The 20,070-nt window shown below is 41.7% G+C and overlaps 1 protein-coding gene across 1 annotated transcript in view; it reads right to left on the bottom strand.

Annotated features, from left to right (window-relative positions):
• Window positions 1-20,070, bottom strand: part of PAXIP1 (PAX interacting protein 1) — a 63,398-nt gene that overhangs the window by 29,066 nt on the left and 14,262 nt on the right. Inside the window, exons 3-6 of the mRNA XM_077491163.1 lie at window positions 18,262-18,305; window positions 15,748-15,811; window positions 12,258-12,371; window positions 8,515-9,177 (exon numbers count right to left, since the gene is read on the bottom strand). Coding sequence (XP_077347289.1) covers window positions 8,515-9,177; window positions 12,258-12,371; window positions 15,748-15,811; window positions 18,262-18,305 — 885 coding nt within the window. The remainder of the gene's footprint in view (window positions 1-8,514; window positions 9,178-12,257; window positions 12,372-15,747; window positions 15,812-18,261; window positions 18,306-20,070) is intronic.

Genomic DNA, 20,070 nt, shown 5'->3' with positions numbered 1-20,070 from the left:
TCTCCCCCAAATTTAAAGGATATGTTCACCTTTGGGAAAAAGTTACACGTTCCACTTTTTTTTTTTTAGGGTGGAACATGTAACATGTTCCTGCACCTGCAGGTTGCGCCTCTCCCTGTGGCAGCAGGCCAGGGATCTTCTCCCCACACCGGCTGTCACCATTGAAAAAGAGTGCAGCCTTAAAGGATCCGCCCACACTGCCACGTCATTCAAAGAGTTCTGTGACTGAATTAAATACAAGTACTGACACAGCCTTTGAGGCTAAAGGGATGTAGTTCTCAACTACCAGCTGTTGAGCGCTGTGGTAGTTCATTGATGCTTTCTGTCATGGTGAATAAAGTGGAGCTCCAGTCGAATTTGTTTATTAAAATTTTAATAAAACACACACTCACCTGTCCCAGGATCCAGCAATGTGGTCACATGAACCGTCGCTTCTATCCCTCTCCAGCATTTAAATGTGGGCACCTGGCTGACAGCTTGCAGCTACCCAGCCGGGTGCACATCGTGCTGCGCCTGCTAAGTGGTCTTGCAATCTTCTAGGACTGCAGAGAGGAAAGGAGAGAGAAGAACTCCCGCTCAGATCGCCTAGGCACTATTTTACTTCATTTTTTAATATCCAAAAGAAAGCTCCCTATCCATCCATGTCTCCATGCTTTTTTTTTTTTGCTGAGAAATCACTTTGAAAAACACTCCCTAGCATTTATAGCCACAGCCATCTTGAGTACGGACAGATGATCCATGTAGCATTTACTTCCTGGAATACATTCACCCCTAGCTCAGGCAGGAGGGTGTGCTTAGCTAAGAAAACCCCACCTCCCTTTCTGAAAGCCGACAGGGATGTGTGTTATTTGTATGGGCCCGAAACCAGGACGCAACTGAACAAATGTGTAAAAAAAAAAAAAAATGACAACAAGTAACTATAATATACTTTTTATTTACTAATCTGGATTGAGAAAGTGAAGTTCCACTTGAATTTTTGAGTAATCAGTTCTCGGTTCTGATTTGGCTAGGACAGACAGCACAGGGAACAGGAGAGTTGGACCCTGCAGGCTCTGCTAAGCTCACATTCCATACTCCATCTCTAAGCTGGTTGGGATCTACTGCTGTGTTCTCTCTGTTTAATAGGTGCAGACCCTGCACTAGTTTCTCTTTCACTCTGAAAGAGAAACTAGTGCAGAAGGACCTGAAACAGGTCTGTCTGTTTAGTTAAAGCAGATTATATATATATATATATATATATATATATATATATAACTTTTTTCTCAAAATAAGCATGTTATGGCTACCTGCTCTGTGCAACGGTATTGAACAGAGCAGCCCTGAACCTCCCTTTCTGGGGTCCCCCGCTAGTTCTGTCTGCTACTCCTCTGATTCTAATGAAGCAGGAAGCTTAAAGTGGTTGTAAACCCTTATAAATACCCAGTGAAGTGACTGGTCTCGGGTGATACAGAGATTAAACAAATCCTCCTACATAAGTTGTACCTGGTTATTTGAGGCCCTCTCTTCTCTACATCTGTTAAAAATGCAGCATTTTTAAAGCTTGTCTGAGCGGTCAGAAAAAAAAGGGGTGGAAAAATACAAACGGCAGAGCTCAGCGAGGAGAGCGCTGAAGCTTTTTGGGGGGAAAAATAAAATTATTATTATTTTTTTTTTTAAAGCAATGGTGGTCGTTGCAACCTTTTAAGTCACACGGTATTTGAGCAGCAATTTTTCAAACGCTTTTTTTTTTTTACAGGAATTAAAAAAAAGAAGAAAAAAAAAGTGAGCCTGATTTTTTTTCTATAGTGTGAAAGATTATGTTACGCCGAGTAAACAGATACCCAACATGTTACGCTTTAAAAATGCGCATACTCATGGAATGGCGCCAAACAGGTGCTTGTTTTACAGGTTCCCCGTTTAGAGTTACAGAAGAGGTCTTAGCCCTTGTACATACGGTCGGAGATTCCGACAACCAAATCCGTCAGATTTTATCCAACGGATTTTGTCCGAAACTGTTGCATACACGCGGTCGGACAAAGTTGTCAGAAAATCCGACGTGATGATGTTATTTTGTTACGACGGGACTACGTTCATGCTAGTAGCCAATAGCTTTGGTGTAGGAATTTGATCTGAGCATGCGTGGTACTTTGTCCGATTGGAATTCTCTACACATGATCGGAGTATGTCCGATCGGAGCATTTTGTCGGATAATTTTACTGACATGTTGGAAAACTTGGTCCGTCGGATATTCCGGCAGAAACAGTCCGATGTAGACCCCCACACAGTCGGAATATCCGGCCAAACGATCCAATCGGACACATTCCGTCGGAATCTACGACCGCGTGTACAAGGGCTTAGGCTAGAAATATTGCTCGCTCTTACGTTTGTGAAGATGCCTCACATGTGGTTTAAACACACCATTTACATATGCAGGCCCAACATACGTATGTGTTCGTTTATGTATGCAGGCGCTTTTATTTTTTTATTTATTGTTTATTTTGACACTCCCTTTAAATTGTATATTTTTTAAATCACTTTTATTCCCATTACAAGGAATGTAAACATCTCTTGTAAATGGAGTGAGGCATGACAGGTTCTCTTTGCAGAGATCTCTGAAAGGCTGAAAAACCTGAAATAAAGAACGAACAAAAAAAAAAAAAAAAAAAAAAAACACGATCTCTGCAACGGCAGGCTTTACATCTGCCAAGGAAATTGCATCATAACGTCGCGCCCAGCCTCTGAAGGTCATAGAGGCTCCCATGGACCATTTGGTCCACGGTATTCTCTATGGTAAATCATCAGATTCTTTCTCTGGCTTGCCTCCCGAATCTCGGCATCTCCTCCCACCGTCTGTAAAAACAATTGAATAGCTGAACAGCTGCTATGATTGTTTTTACACTATAGAGAAGTGCCAGCAGAAAAAGAAGATCTCTGAAAGATGCCTGCACAGCCATCATTCAAATTGAACCACTTAGGCCCCTTTCACACGACAAGCCCGCTCGGATCTGCCTGTCCATTTTTCAGGCGTATCCGTGTGGGCCACCCATTGACTCCTATGGACAGGCGGGTTTCGGCAGAGATGTGTCCGCTGACACCTGTCTGCCATCCAATCAAGACAAACGTATGTCGATACATTCAGCCATTCGTCAGGTGGATCGAATGAGATCTGATGAAAAATGGACACGCTGTTCTCTTTCGCCCGATCTCCCCATAGAAATCAATGGGGATCTGATAGGTACCTCCCTGCTCAGCGAGCAGAGATGGACCTGTCATCTGCCGGCTCAGTGGAGATCCCGGGTGAAAGGGTCTTATATACTCCAGGATGTCATATGATGTCCACCTAAGGAGAACTGGTTAATAGAGAGATGAGTAAATGTCTGCGTACGTGCATCACTTGACTTAGGTGTGAGACTTTCGGGTTTACAGTGTAGTTCAGCAACATAAGACCAAAAGTGGTCATATCTGACCACTTGTTACTTTTCATTTAATTTTTAATTAAACTTAATGAAAAAAAAAAAAAAAAAAATTGTAAAATGCAGCATGTTATTTTAACCACTTGCTTACTGGGCACTTAAACCCCCCTCCTGCCCAGTACAATTTTCAGCGCTGATGCACTTTGAATGACAACTGCACGGCCATACTACACTGTACCCAAATGAGATTTTTATAATTTTTTTCCCCACAAATAGAGCTTTCTTTTGGTGGTATTTAATTACAGTTGGGAGTTTTATTTTTTGCTAAATAAAATAAAAAAAGATGCAAAAAAAAATAAAAAATCATGTTTAATAGTTCGTTATAAAATTTTGCAAACAGGTCATTTTTCTCCTTCATTGAAATGCGCTGATGAGGCGGCACTGGTGGGCACTGATAGGCTGCACTGGTGGGCACTGATAGGCTGCACTGGTGGGCACTGATAGGCTGCACTGGTGGGCACCGATAGGCACAGATAAGGCGGTACTGATAGGTACCAGTGATAGATGGGACTGATAGGTGGGACTGCCGGGCACTGGTAGATGACACATTTCCTATAATTAGGTGGCACTGGCAGGGGGCAGGTGGACACTGATGAATTGGCTCACCGTGATCGGGACTGAAGTCCCTCTCACGGTCGCCGGTGATCGGAAAATAGCAGATTACCGGCTCTATTGTGATCACATGATCAGCTGTCATTGGCTGACAGCTGATCACGTGGTAAGGGGTCGGGATCGACCCCTTGCTCCGATCTGTGATCGGCGAGTCTCAGACTCGCTGATCACAGAGCACGGCGCGCGCGCGCCCCTCTATTGACGTCGTCCTGGCAAAGCGGGTCCGCGCTGTAGCCGTCATTCGGCTATAGCGCGGATCTCAAGCGGCTAAATAAGCCTTTCTTGGCTGACAAGGAAGTTGTTATTGCTGAGCTTCTGAAATTGCTAATTGCCTGGCGGTTATACCTATCCAAATTGGTTAAAAAAAAAAAAAAACTTGAAAGTGCATTTCCACTTTTGCGGCCATATTGGCATATCACACATCAAACAAAAACACACACTCACGCACACACACATAATTATATATATATATATATATATATATATATATATATATATATATATATATATATATACACACACACATACACACATACACACTCTACTAAAAATGTTTTATTTTTTTTTATATTTTCTGGAAACATCAGTATTGAAGTTCCACTTAAAGCTGACCTTAGATGGTTCAAGTTTTTTTTTGGATTTTTTTTCAACCAGCGGGTTGACATGTTGACAGCATGCAAACTTCCTGCCATCAGAATACAGATCAGCGATACAGTCTATAGCCAGCAGCGCTGATCAAGAAATTTTCCATCAGGGTGGTCAATAAGTAGATTGACTTCTGTACAACCACAGTGATCATACTCCGTGACTATGGATTGAAATTTGGCCAGTCACTGTTGAACCAGCTGAATTTGGATACATCTATGGGCAGCTTTTATTCTTTCTTGTTTAACTGGAACTGGGGAGCTGCATTTGCCATATTTAACCCAATCTGTACGCCGACGGATCTCATCAAATCTAGTATACAGCTGGTAAGGACAATGACTCTCCTAACAAAGGGTTAAATATTTACAAGACAGCCTCCTGCAATGTATGTTAATGAGAATTGGACTCGGCTTCTCCCAGGTCTTTCCATTTGGACAGATCACACTAAACTTGCTGTCAGCCAAGACACCTTCTCCTAAGACATCTTAGATGCACTAAATAGAAATTTTAGTGCCGAAAACGCAAGATGCAAAACAGTTATTTTTTTTATATATAATTGTATTATATGCAACTTTTTAATTAATATCAATTTAAATGAATATGAATTTATTGTTGACCATTATTGGCACCCTTAGTGCAAGAAAAGCTCAAGAAAAATACAGTCTTCAGTCTCTGACCATCTCTCGTATCACGTCTGCAATCTCTTACTTAAAAACACAATAAAACACAATGCTAATAGTATTAGCAAAATTTCCATTCAGTGCGCCTGCAGACATGATACAAAAATCAATGCAGCCCCACCAGTGCCTGTCAGATACCACAGCACCACCAGTGCCCATATCAGAGTGGCAATCTCCCGCTGTCACAGAGCTGAATTAGAATTTTCTGGCCGCAGGCGGGACATTGTTACTGCGGCCGCCTGGACACCTCAGCTCCATGACACACAGAGATCGCCGTTTTGCGTGAGGAGAGGACTCTAACTGAGCTGCCAGGATTACATCCTTGCAATGTGCGGCAATCAGGGCGGGGGCGGGGCGGGCCCGCCCCCTTTTAGGTGCCATTATTGGCACCTTTTCTTCTTTTGGCCGATGCAGAAAACCGTTTTTGGATGATATTTTTCGGTGGCCGAAATTTCGGTGCACCACTAGTAAGAAATATATATTAGAAAAAAAAAAAAAAAAAACCTTTAGGTATGTTGTGTAAATGGGAACGCAAACAGATTGCAGGATAATCTCAAATATGACTGCAAAAGTGGAAACACACTTTAACAATGGGACAACAAGTATGCAGATCGATCAAGTCTTAAGACCCCTTTCACACCAGGGCATTTGCAGGCGCTATAGCGTTAGAAATAGCGCCTGCAAAACACCCTAAAGAAGCTGCACCATTGTGTGTAGTGTGAAAGCCCTCAGGAGGAGAGAGGAGCAGGGTCTCGCACATGGGCAGTAGGGTTCTGGCATGAAGCCATAAGGCTACACCCCCGGGCACCATTACCCGCAATGGCGGAGGCAGCACCCGACAGATGGAAACATCAGCTGCGGTGCAGACATTGCTGTACTTCAGGACAGGCAAGTGTCCTATTGTTAAAAGCTAGCAGCTGCAGTATGTGTAGCTGCTGGCTTTTATTTTTTTTGGGCGAAACACCACTTTAAGTCCTTAAAGCAGGGCTCGACAAAACCCGGGCGCCCGGTCGCATTTGCGACTAGAATTCCAGACCTGGCGCCTGGGGCAGCGCAGCTGGGGGTATGCTGTCTCCGCGGCCCCCCCGGCGCGATCGCGTCGGGCCGCGCCGCCGCCGGCCGGTAATTTAGCCCCCGGCTTTGAGGCCTTCTACGATCCTATGGTTCCTTCTGTAATCTGGCGCCCTCTTGTGGTGGCCGTTGGAATTACAACCAGCAATGCTAATGGATGCAATGCTAATTTTCCCTGCCTGCCAGCCTATCTTCCTTCCCTTTACTCAGAACCCCTAAAAATTATATATATATTTTATTCTAACACCCTAGAGAATAAAATGGTGGTCGTTGCAATACTGTCTGTCACACCGTATTTGCACAGCGGACTTACAAGCGCACTTTTTTGGGGAAAATGTATTTAATAAAAAAAATAAAATAAGACAACAGTAAAGTTAGCCCAATTTTTTTTAATATTGTGAAAGATAATGTTGCGTAGAGTAAATCGATACCAAACATGTCATGCTTCAAAATTGCGCCCGCTCATCGAATGGCGACAAACTTTTACCCTTTAAAATCTCCATAGGCGACATTTAAAAAATTCTACAGGTTGCACTTTTTAAGTTACAGAGGAGGTCTCTGTATTTTTTTTTTATTTTAACTTTTATTTTTATTTTTTTCACTGTTCTTTAAAAAAAAAAAATTTCACTTTTGTTCCTATTACAAGGAATGTAAAAATCCCTTGTAATAGAAAAAAGCATGACAGGTCCTCTTGTATATGAGATCTGGGGTCAGAGAGACCTCACATCTCAATTTACACTAAAATGCAATTTAAAAAAAAAATTGTCATTTGAAAAAAATAAATAAAATGTCCCTCTAAGAGCTATGGGGGGCAATGACTTGGAGACAGGTGAGGGGCTTGGGGCTATCTTCCCCTCACTTGTCTCCATGTCAGGCCAGGGACAGGTCCAGATCGCCGTCACGGACCCGGCTCCTAACTTTTTTAGCTGGCTCCTAGATTCCAAGCAAATTTGTCAACCCCTGCCTTAAAGGATTGGCTCATCTTTACCAATAAACTGCTTATAGAAATAAGGGGCATCTGTAGATAGAAATAAACTCTGCAACTTTGACTAAAGTTAAATAATGCCCTTGCTAAAAGTGTAGCCCATTTTATGCACCTCATGAAGCCTGACAAGAAAACTTCTAGGATGGACCTTTTTTTTTTTTTAATCAGCCAGACGGCTGACACAAAAACACAAACAGATTCCCTCATTCACACATTTGAGGTGGATGAAGGAATCCTCCATGCAGCACTACTGTATTTTGACTACTGTCAGAATACACTGATCAGTGCTGCAGATTTTTGGCTGTAGCGCTGATCGTATGAAAAATGCCTGTTTGAAAGAAGCAGATCGTCAGATCACCGTTTCTCTAGTGGGTAGGCCATACATGGATACAAATTTTGCTGGTCCTTGCTGAACCTCAACCCATATGTGTTTACCTTCACCATTACATGGGCAAGTTCCCAAATGGCGAGCTCAGAGCTGCTGCATCAGGGAGAGAAAGATCCGAAGGGCTTTGAATTCGAGAAAAAGCTCACTCCTGTGGTGAACAGTAACAGCTAGACTTCTCTTAGCAACATCCTTCACAACATTTTGGGAGTTTTCCAGTCAGGCTTCACAAGGTACATAAATGCTCTATACCTATATCAAGGGTATTCCATTTTGGTCATATAGCTGCCAGCTTGTTTTTATCTACAGATGTCCCTTATCTGCACAGGCAGTTGTAACCCTTTAAATGCATAACAATGAGAAGTCAGAAACTGGTTGTGCCTCTATGTTGCTCTGTCTCTGAAAGTTTACCTTTAGGCACTCCTCAAAACCAAGTTTGCTTGTATGCAAAACCTGTATATAACTATGCGTTTTACATTTAATATACCTTTTACACCTCATGTAGCACATTTCTGCTAAAGATAAGTAGAAAAATGCAGAACTACACAACTAGTTTATATAAAAAAAAAAAAAAACACACCATAACCTTAGACTAATACACTGTAGATAATTATGCTAATCACAAGTGTTCAGAATTAACATACAAAAACTTGTAATGGAAAAAAAAAAAAAAGGGATACTTACATGAGCTACATTTGAGGGTCTATTGATTTGCTGCATCTCCGCACTGTTTGTAATGTTTCTAAGTGTTCTCACTGCCGGACTCCTGAAAGGCATCATGTCTGGTCTCTCAGAACCTGCAGTTCCAGTGATGGATGTGAGCAAATTACTCCGAGCTTCAGGTGGCAAAATGTTCCCTGGTACAGGTGGCACATTCGCACACAAATTAATCAGTCCTGAATCTTTTCCCTGGTGGAGCCTTCGCTTCGTAGTCGACACCTGTGGAACTTCTGCTGGAGTCCAGTTCAGGTTTCTGTCCTGCTTTTCAGGGGAGGAATCATCGGAGTCATCAAACATCAGCTCCTCTTTAATTTTCACTGTGCCACTGCGTTTTGGTGAGCGTTCTTGGTTTGGTGTAGGAGATTGCTCCCGTGAGGACACTGGACTAGATTTTGAAGAATATCTATCCTCATCTGCACTAGCATTTTGGGAGTCCTGATCGTCTACCTCTTCCTCCTCCTCTTCGTCGTCCTCTTCTTCCTCCTCCTCCTCCTCCTCCTCATAGATTATAAGACGTGGGTGATAAGGTGCTTCATCTTTCCTGTTCTTCACAGATATTGAATCCAAAACCCAGTCCGGAGCAACTATTTTGATGTTCTCTCTCTGATAAGCATATTCATACTTGGTCTACAGATACAAATAAGAAAATAAGACATAAGGCCTGCATAATCCACAACTCAGGTTAAATAAATGTACGTCAGCCCCTATAACATACAGCATTTTATTTTATAGCATGCACTAGTGTCAATACACTTGGAATCCCTTTAGTCCCTTTAGTTCCTATAAAAGCTCCTATAGCTCCCATATTAGATCTCTTTAGCTGTCTCTTAATCTTATGAATCTGAAAAAGCATATTGCAGGCCAGCGCTCTTCATGGTTCAGCCATCACTATCTAAGCTTACTTCAGCCTGTTCTTAAATAAGAGCCCATCTATAAAGACCATAGAAAGCCTGCTGGATAGTCTGAATTTGATAAATCTTAGTTTAGCCACTTAAAGAGGAAGTAAAGGCAAAAAAAAAACACACCCTGTAAGGCAAAGGCATAATGAGCTAGTATGCATAGTAGCTCATTATGAATAACTTACCTGAGAACGAAGCCCCTGAAGCAGTCCTCCGTCTTCCTCTTCGCCGCTGCCATGTATCCCGGAGCAACTTCCGGGTCCCGCTGCTCCGGCGCTGTGATTCACCGGAGCCGCGATGACGTCCCTCCCACGCATGCGCACGGGAGCCAACACGAGCGGCATATCGCCGCGATCTGCGGCCTGCCCAGTGCACCTGCGCGCCGCTGTCTACGGTGGGTAAATATCTTCTAAACCATATAGATTTAGGAGATATTTCTTGGACCTACAAGCAAGCCTTAATTCTAGGCTTACCTGTAGGTCAAAGTTGGTTGTAAGGGCTTACAACCACTTTAACCACTTCCCACCCGGCCAATGTACATATACGGCCGGGTGGGAGCTCTCTACTTCTGACAGGATGTTCAGGAACGTCCTTCAGAAGGAGGGGGATCGCGTGCCCGCGCAGCAGTGCGATCCCAATGTGCTCGTGTCACCCAGACACGGCGCATCTCGGATCGGCAGGAGGGCTCTGTGATTGGCCCTCCTGATCACATAACAGTCGTGTCTAATCACGGCCATCATGTGATGTAAACAAACAGCCGGTTGCTAGGCAATCGGCTCCTCCTCTCCTCACACAGAAGTCATCGCTGAGGAGAGGAGAGCAGATCGCTGCAGCCGGCTGGTGATCAGTGAGTATGAGCTGTTTTTACAGCTTTTTACTAACTGATCACCAGTCTAGTGTAAACACACAACACACCACACAGTGTAAACACACATGTCACCACAATACACGTCACCACACATGTCCCCAAATAATAAAAAGACATGTCCCGAAATAAAAAAAAACACATGTCCCCCACATATGTCCCACTAAAATCACATGTTCCAATGATTATCTGCACACATATGTACGTGATCACCTGCACACATCTGTAAATGATCATTTGCGTACATATGTCCGTGATCACACAAACCAGTTATTATACACTTAACGGATTATTTATTTTTTTACCAAAAACATGTAGCAGAATACATTTTGGCTTAAATTTCTGACAAAATTTTATTTTATTGGATTTCTTTTAAAATAGAAAAAAGAAAATAGTTTTTTTTTTTCAAATTTCCGCTTTTTTTGCGCTTATATCACAAAAAATAAAAACGGAGTAGTGAATAAATACCACCAAAATAAAGCTCTATTTGTGCGAACAAAATGATAAAAATGTAATTTGGATACAGTGTAGCATGACTGCGCAATTGTCATCGAAAGTGCAAGAGCGATGAAAGCTGAAAATTGGGCTGGGAAGGAAGGGGACGAAAGTGCCCTGTATTGTAGTGGTTAAGGACCAGAAGGATTTGCCCCTTAATGACCAGGCCATTTTTTGCAATACAGTACTGGGTCACTTTAACTGACAATCGCACAGCCATGCAACGTTGTACCCAAACAAAATTGACATCTTTTTTTCCCCCCACAAATAGAGCTTTCTTTTGGTCATATTTGATCACCTCTGGGTTTTTTTTGTTGTTGCAATATTAACAAAAAAAAAGAGCTACAATTTAGAGATTGTTTTACTTTTTGCTATAATAAATATCCCAAAAAAATAAAAAATCTAGTTTAGGTCGATATATATTCTTCTACAAATTTTTGGTTTAAAAAACAAACCATTGCAATAAGTGTATATTAATTGGTTTGCACAATTTTTTTTCAGCACCTACAAAATAGGGAATAGATTTATGGCATTTTTAGTATTTTTTTTTTACTAGTAATGGCGGCGATCAGCGATTTTTAGCGGGACTGCGACATTGCAGCAGACAGATCAGACACGTGATACTTTTTTGGGACCACTGACATTTACACAGCGATCAGAGCTAAAAATAACTACCGATCACTGTATAAGTGTCACTGGCAGGCAATGGGTTAACACTAGGGGGTGATCAAGTTGTTATCTGTGTTCCCTCATGTGTGTTCTAACTGTGGGGGGGTGGCACTGCCTGGAGGAGGAGACCGATCATTGTTCCTAATCTTTAGGAGCAGCAGATCTGCCTCTCCTCCACTGACAGAATGGAGATCTGTCTGTTTGCATTGACAGATCTCTGTTCTGTCTGGAACAATCGCAGATGGCCGGCGGGCACCGGTCACGCGCATGGGCTCCAGCATCACGTGCGCCCCCTCCCAAGTTCTTAAAGCGGCCAACGTGCGATGACGCAGATTCGCCCAAGTAAACCAACCTGCCGCAGTTTGACTGCGGTGGCTGGTCCTTAAGTGGTTAACTTTATCTTAGTGGACTTCTTGACTTTAACACAGTTGCAATGATTTCTGGATAACAGTAAAAGAAATATTCATTTATAGCCAAGTGATGCTCTTTTTTGTTTCCACATGGCAACAATTCAGATTAACAGTATGTACAACAGTGTTTCTCAAACTTTTGTCTTGTGGCAACATTGATTTACCATTAAATTTTTCTATATGTTCAAGGTTTCAAAAACGCTAGCAATTTTATATTTTTCAAAACTCCCACGACACACCTGCACATCTCACCGCGGCACACAGTTTGAGAATCATTGATGTACAAACATGTTAACTACCAATTACTTGAAGGTAATATTACACAAACCCTCATATTTTACACATTGAAGTAGTTTGCATGGCACTTACCCCTTTTGGTTCAGGAACAATTAAATGAGTGCACTTTTTATTGAGGCTTAGCTGACAGTCACCACCATAAAAAGTAATAAGAGCCCAAAGAGCATTTCTATCATCAGGCGATATCTAAACAAAGGAAGCAGAATGATGGAGATTGGTGCAAAACTTTTACATGAAAATGGCAAAGGACAATAAAAGCTTTCTTTTCGAGTGTTGCAGTTCATTCCACTATTTGAAGAGACAACAAAAGCTGACAACTATTGCTAGACATAGGGTACATTTAATACTAATGAAACATTATGAACTAGGTAGAATAGCTGTTGCAGAACTACACATCCCATGAAGCATTGTAAAACTCTGACATTCACAGTTATGACTAGACATGATGGGAATTATAGTTCTGAACAACTGGAGGGCCATAGTTTGGAGATCCCTGATATACACCTTCCAATAAATTATATTTAACCGCTTCAGCTCCGGAAGGATTTGCCCCTTCCTGACCAAGCATTTTTTGCGATACAGCTCTGCGTCGCTTTAACCGACAATTGCGCAGACATGCTACGCTGTACCCAAAAGTTATGTCCTCCCCCCCCCCCCCACAAATGGAGCTCTCTTTTGATGGTATTTGATCACCTCCGCTGTTTTTATTTTTTGCTCTATAAACAAAAAAATACCAATTGAAAGAAAAAAAAATATTTTGTACATATTTTGTACTTTGCTTTTTTGGATATTTTTTTATAGTAAAAATTCTTCATCAATTTAGGCAGATAAAAAAAACTAAAAAAATCGCAATAAGCGTATATTGATTGGTTTGCGCAAAAGTTGCAGCGTCTGAAAAATAGGGCATAGATTTATGGCATTTTTACTTTACTAGTAATGGCGGTGATCTACGATTTTTAAATCGGGACTGCGACATTGCAACGGACACTTTTCTGAGACCATTGACATTTAGAAAGCGATCAGAGCTAAAAATAGCCTCTGATTACTGTATAAATGTCACTGGCAGGGAAGGGGTTAACACTAGGGTGTGATCAAGGGGTTAACTGTGTTCCATGTGTGTGTTTCTAACTGTGTGGGGAATGCGACTGACTAGGAGGAGGAGAGAGAGATCATTGTTCCTTAGTACCCACAATCTGTCTCCTCTCCCTTGACAGAACCGGGATTTGTGCGTTTGCACACACAGATCCTGGGTTCTCGCTCTGTCACGAGCAATCATGGGTGCCCGGCACTCATCGCGCCCGCCGGGCACGCACATCGGCTCTGGGACACGCTGCAGGCATGTGCGTCTACTACAGAGTCTTAAAGAGCAGACATACAGCTATGATGGCTCACGCAGCTGTGCCAACCTGCTGCAGTATAACTGTGGTGGCTGGTCGGGAAGGGGTTAAAATGACTAACATTTCAACTGAAACACGCTATTTTCATTTGCTCCTTAAAGTAGAACTTTGAGGCATGTCTAAAACGTTTGGTGAATGGTCTGATATCTCAAACAGCAACATGGGCCAGGTGCGCATGGCTATACAGAAACACGTTGAGAAGCGCCACTTAGTGTGGCGTACATGTGACCATCAGGTTAAACCTGCTACAGGCAGTCGAATGTAGCCAAAGTGAGAGGTAGGCCCACAGTGCAATGGAGCAAAGAGTGAACAAAGTTCTGCTACAAACTGAGGAAAGTAGCAACCGAGATGCATGAAATGTTGGTGCAAGGGTACAGGACGGAAGCCACGGACAGAAAACGTGTTTTTACGACTAGTTCAAACATTTACACAACAGGAAAGAAACGACTGAGGATGTGCCCCGTTTGGGTCAGCCATTGACAAGCAGAACCCCAAACCTGATAGAGCATGTTCGACAAATACTGGCAAAAGTTTGACTCTATGATTGATGGCAGAGGAATTGGGCATTAGCAAGTAAACAATGTGCACCATCGTCAGTGAATATTTGGGCAAATGGAAGATCTGTCCCCAGTTTGTGCACACAAACTTACAGACTAACAGAAAGCAAAATGGATGGAAACCTCTGGAGTTTTCATCATGCGTGTCCAGAATCCCTCCTTTCTGCAAACCATCTTCAAGGGGGATAAGACTTGGCGCTACCAGTTTGATCCAGAATCCAAGAAGCAATACATAGAACAGGTTCACTGTCTTCCATACTTCTGTTTCCCCACCTGAAGAGCGTCATGAAAGGCGCACATTTTTCGGACAGGGCAGCAATCCAAGAATGTACGACAATGGTTCTGTGATCAATTCCTAAAGAGGCCTTTTCGGACAGTTTCCAGAAGCTTTATGAACATTGCCAAAAGTGTGTTGTGCAGGATGGCGATTTTTTTTTAAAAAAAGGTAAATAAAGGCAATTTGTTTGTATTCTGATATCAGTCACCAAAATTTTTAGACCAACTTCGTATAGACATAACTTTTTGTATAAAGGCAGGGTTATAACCCCTGTAAGATTTATTTTTATTTTTTTTCCCCACTATCTGTGTCTCATTACCAAGATTTCCCTTCACTCCATGTCCCATAGCCAAACAGGAAGTGAGAGGAAATCCCTGCAAATTAAAAGGGAATTGTGAACCCTTATGTCACCAGAACTAGTGCCCCCATTGGAAGATTTCCCCTTTATTACTGGGGACAACCAAAAATGTGAGATTTTCTTTTACTTTCACTTCAATGAGAATGGCAATCAGGACAGAGAGGTCAAATCTCCCTAAAGGAGGTACAGACAGCAATAAAACCTTACAAGTATTCTAATCCTTCTCCACTCTATTCAAAAGTTTTGTTTTTAGTTATATTTTAAGGCAAAGTTCATTCATAAGAATTTCAGACATGTTGTAAAAGTGTTCATCAAGCACCTCGTGAGATGTATATGTGTATATGTATATATATATGTGTATGTATGTATGTATGTATGTATGTATGTATGTATGTATGTATGTATGTATGTATGTATGTATATATATATATATATATATATATATATATATATATATATATATATATATATATATATATATATATATATATATATATATATATATTTTAACAATGCTAAAATGTTTAAACTTTTGACACTTTGCAACAGCACCTCTAACTTGTCAGGAACATTTACAGTGTGTTTCAATGGAAGTGAACAGAGGCGGCTGCATATATCTGCAGGTAGCTTTATTTTTGCCTTGCTACAAATTAAGGCAATGCCAAGGCTGCTGCGTGTACACCTCCTTCTGGTTCCTGCTTTAAAAACTAAGTAGCTTTGATTGGCAATCTAGAAGCAGTAAAAAAATTAATAAAAAATAGGCAGTTGGGTGGCTTAACGCTTGCGTGAACAACAGGTGAAAAAAAAAAAAAAAAAAAAGTAGGCAGTTGGGTGGCTTAACGCTTGTGTGAACAGGCGATTTAAAAAAAATAAAAAAAAGTGTGACCTTGACTGGATTAACTCCCACATTCTATATTTATTTGCACGCTTTCTGGTACATGCATCATATAAAGTCACTTGTTTTGAAACATACTTGTGAAAGGCAAGCAGTCACACCAAAAAATATTTGATCAGACTCTGGAGAAAATCCATTTTCTCTGAGAATTTCTTGTTAAGGAAAGCTTTAAATAGGGTATAAATATTTTATTATTTCAACAAGACATGCAAAACGTTACCTTATGCATAACTAAGCCGTATACAGACTACTGTCGATAACAAAAAAGTATGGCACTACCACATTTAGGAAAAGCAAAAGCACATGTCTAGGCTTTTTTTGTTTGTTTTTTGTCCCCACCTGGAAAGGGAAAAGTTATCAGGCTGCCACCAGAAACCAGTCAGCCCACACTTCACCATAACAATCTAAAAAACCTGAAGCTTGCACTAGCATTACGTTTCCCACGAGCCACAGGTTGTCAGCAATACTTGGCAAGCTGCACTAGCATGTCTGCAATAACTTGTCCGCTTTCAGAAAATATGTTTGTTTTTTTCAGGCCTAAATTGATTTTTTCTTTTTTTAAGCATGGGTGCAAAAACGAGCTGGCAGCAAAAGGATTACTCCTGCACAGATCAGACAGACAGCGTGCTGTTCTCCTGTAATGGAGAAGCTGCAAAGCCTAATTGACAAAGAGGGCCTCTCTCTATATAGCAGTATGCAGTGTGAGTGTGTCAGACAGCAGAGAGCCCACAGTCCTTGTAAGAAGATCAGTGTGATCAGAGCACTCTGTCTTCCATGACACACAGCCCTTGCCTCACTAGACTAGTAGAGATTCAATCAGCCCTGCAGGCATGTATCTACAGAGGAAGTGTGTGAGAGGGCCAACTACACAGCCAAACCCCCACCATTCTAATAGAACATTCCCCTTTAGGCTGCAGATAACAGCCATTGATGGTTTAAAGCGGGATTCCACCCTAAAGTGGAACCTCCGCTGATCGGATCCCTCCCCCCTCCGGTGTCACAATTGACACCTTTCAGGGGGGAGGGGGGTGGAGATACTTGTCAAAGACAGGTATTTTCACCCACTTCCGGGCATAGACTCCCGTGGGAGTCTACGCCATTTCCTGCCCTGCCGCGCTGTCTGCTGGGACACACACGGGTCCCAGTGACAGAGCGGAGATTTCCTATTGCGCGGCGCGGCTCGCGCATGCGCAGTAGGGAACCGGGAAGTGAAGCCGATTCGCTTCACTTCCTGATTCCCTCACCTAGAATGGTGGCGGCAGCAGCCGAGAGCCGAGCGATCGATCGGCCTCGGCATCGCTGGAACCCGGGACAGATGAGTGTCCATTTATTAAAAGTCAGCAGCTGTAGTATTTATAGCTGCTGGCTTTTAATATTTTTTTTTTTGGTGGAATCCCTCTTTAACCATCTGCTCGGACAGCCTCCTATCTACAAAGGCTGGGCTCCAGCCAGAGGAAGCAGGCGGAGCTCCGTGGAAACCGGAAATGGCGAGTGCAAAAGTCTCTGTCTCACATTTTAGTTTGTTAACGAAAACGGAATCGATTTCCATCACGAAAATGTGGTGTACTTTTCGTTTTAGTCACTGCAAAGATGCCACTGACTAAAATGTTTTTTCATTGACAAAACACTGACTGGGACTAAAGTAATGATTGTTCAGAATCAATACAGACAACATGACTAAATAGCCACGGTATGCTATAACAGTTTCTCAACACCAGTTCTGCAAAGTCTTTTGGCAAAGATTATGTGACCTCATCCTTGGATCTGGTCACACAACCAGACTAATACAGTATTCACCTTATTAAGCACGTTTTTCATTTGTTTTATTAAATGGTACTAAACCCGCAACTGTAAAATCAGTCTGTATTTTCAGTAAGGCATGCTTGTTATACTCACTGTGGAACCTAAGGGGTTAATCCTTACTCGCTTTGCACATGCTCAGTTTGATGTGTATTGCAATTCGTTTTTTTCTTTTCTTAGTAGAGTGCATGTGATCAGCAGAGGGCCAATCAGCACTGTTAAGACAGATGGGCAGGGGTCATGCAGCCTCATAGGACAGTCAGAAGAGAATGAAAACTCCTCCTACAAGCTTTAATAGGCATTCATAGAAGTCACCAGACTGCTATATACTGCTGATGAGAAAAAGGTATTTAGCGGTTTATATTTACTAAAATACCAGTGCATTTCCATGTTCTGTGTATTGTGGGAGACCAGATATAGTGAGTGCAGGGTCCTGGGTTTAGTAACACTAACTGCAAGCCTAATATAAACATCACATGTACAAAAAAAAAAAAAAAAAAATACAGAAAATGCCTCAGCAACTAATTACATTCCAGTTTTATTTTCTCAGTTTAGAAGAAGTAGAGCAAGCACCTGACTGGGTGACACAGGAAACTGTTTTTCCTTTTACAATATATTGAAAAGCAGTATGTACAGTTAAACAATCTTAACAAGTATATTATACTTTTAAGCACCTTGTAATGCAGCCTACATGTCAAACATTTGTGAGCACTGAAAGGAAATACTAGATTAAAAGTAAGGAGAGGAAAACAAAAACTATATAAAATTGGAGAACAGCAATTTCAAGGATACGGAAGACGAACTCCACATCGAACGGATAATATGACCCAGGAGGGCTGTGAAAAAGAACAAAAAAAAAAATGTTTAAATTAGATTTTCAGCAGAATTCAGAATACAAAGTTCATTAAAAGCAGTGGAAATCTATACTGCAGCATTGAACGTTATAAACCAAAATAGAAGAGCAAGTAAAAATGTACAGTACACACAGAAAACACATCATTAAAGAAACACACATGTCGCCAATGTGAGAATTAAGGCTGGCTTCGCACCTACCTGTTTCAGTAATGGATGTTACTGCAACACTCAACTCTCATGGTGCCTTTCATTTAGAATTGCATCTCACCACACAAGCACATTAGGTGCAGAGCAGTAGCTCTGTGTTTAAAAGTGGATCACTAAAATTCACACTTGGCACAAATAAAGAATTAAATGGCCCCTGAATACCCCTGTGGGTGATTAACATCAACTAGAACTACATAAAATCTACCTTTCCCATCAAACAGAATGGAGTTAAGCACTGAGAAAACTGACTTTAGCACAACTGCTTGACTGCTTTTATTTGCCGCCTTAAACTCCAATTTAATAAATTCAAGGCAAAAATGTTATTACATTGATTTATCACACAGGTCCAACACTATGAGGTTGATTTACTAAAGGCAAATCCACTTTGCACTGCAAAAACAGTATTTGATCCCCTGCTTATTTTGTGTTTGCCCTCCGACAAAAGAACTGATTAGTCTAGAATTTTAATAGTAGGTTTAACAGTGAGAGACAGAACAAAAATATCTAGAAAAACACATTCCAAAAAAAGTTATAAATTGATTTGCATTTTAATCTGTGAAATAAGTATTCGACTCCTTCGCAAAACATGACTTAGTACTTAGTGGCAAAACCCTTGTTAGCAATCACAGAGGTGAGACGTTTCTTGTAGTTGGCCACCAGGTTTGGACACGTCTCAGGAGGGATTTTTGTCCCACTCCTCTCTGCAGATCCTCTCCAAGTCATTAAGGTTTCAAGGCTGTTAATTAGTAACTCGAACCTTCAGCTCCCTCCAAATATTTTCTATGGGATTAAGGTCTGGAGACTGGCTAGGCCACTCCAGGACCTGAATTTGCTTCTTCTTGAGCCACTCCTTTGTTGCCTTGATCATGTGTTTTGGGTCATTGTCATATTGGAATACCAATTCACGACCCATTTTCAATGCCCTGGCAGAGGGATGGAGGTTCTCACCCAAGATTTGACGGCATATGGCCCCATCCATCGATCCTTTAATGCGGTTAAGTTGTCCTGTCCCCTTAGTATAAAAACACACACCAAAGCATAATGTTTCCACCTCTATGTTTGACAATGTGGATGGTGTTCTAGGGGTTATAGGCAGCATTCCTCCTTTCAAAAAACGGCAAGTTGAGTTTATGCCAAAGAGTTCGATTTTGGCCTTCTCTGACCACAACACTTTCATCCAGTTCTCCTCTGAATCATTCAGATGTTCATTAGCAAACTTTAGGCCTGTACATGTGCTTTCTTGAGCAGGGGGACCTTGCAGGCACTGCACGATTTCAGTCCTTCAGCCTTGTGTAGGTCTACAATCTTGTCCCGGACATCCTTGGACAGCTCTTTGATCATGTCCATGGTGGAGAGATTGGAATCTGACTGGTTGCTTATGTGGACAGGTGTCTGTTACACAGGCAACAAGCTGAGATTAGGAGCATTTCCTGTAAGAGTGCTCCTAATCTCAGCTCATTACCCGTTTAGAAGACACCTGGGAACTAGAAATTTTGCAGATTGATAGGGGATCAAATACCTATTTCACTCATTAAAATG

Source organism: Lithobates pipiens, unplaced genomic scaffold (assembly GCF_037356315.1).
Source record: "Lithobates pipiens isolate NorthernLeopardFrog02 unplaced genomic scaffold, aLitPip1_a1.2 Scaffold_19, whole genome shotgun sequence".
In the NCBI taxonomy this organism is placed as follows: domain Eukaryota; kingdom Metazoa; phylum Chordata; class Amphibia; order Anura; family Ranidae; genus Lithobates; species Lithobates pipiens.
Note: the sequence above shows the minus strand (reverse complement) of the source record. Positions and strands in the feature narration are given on the sequence as shown.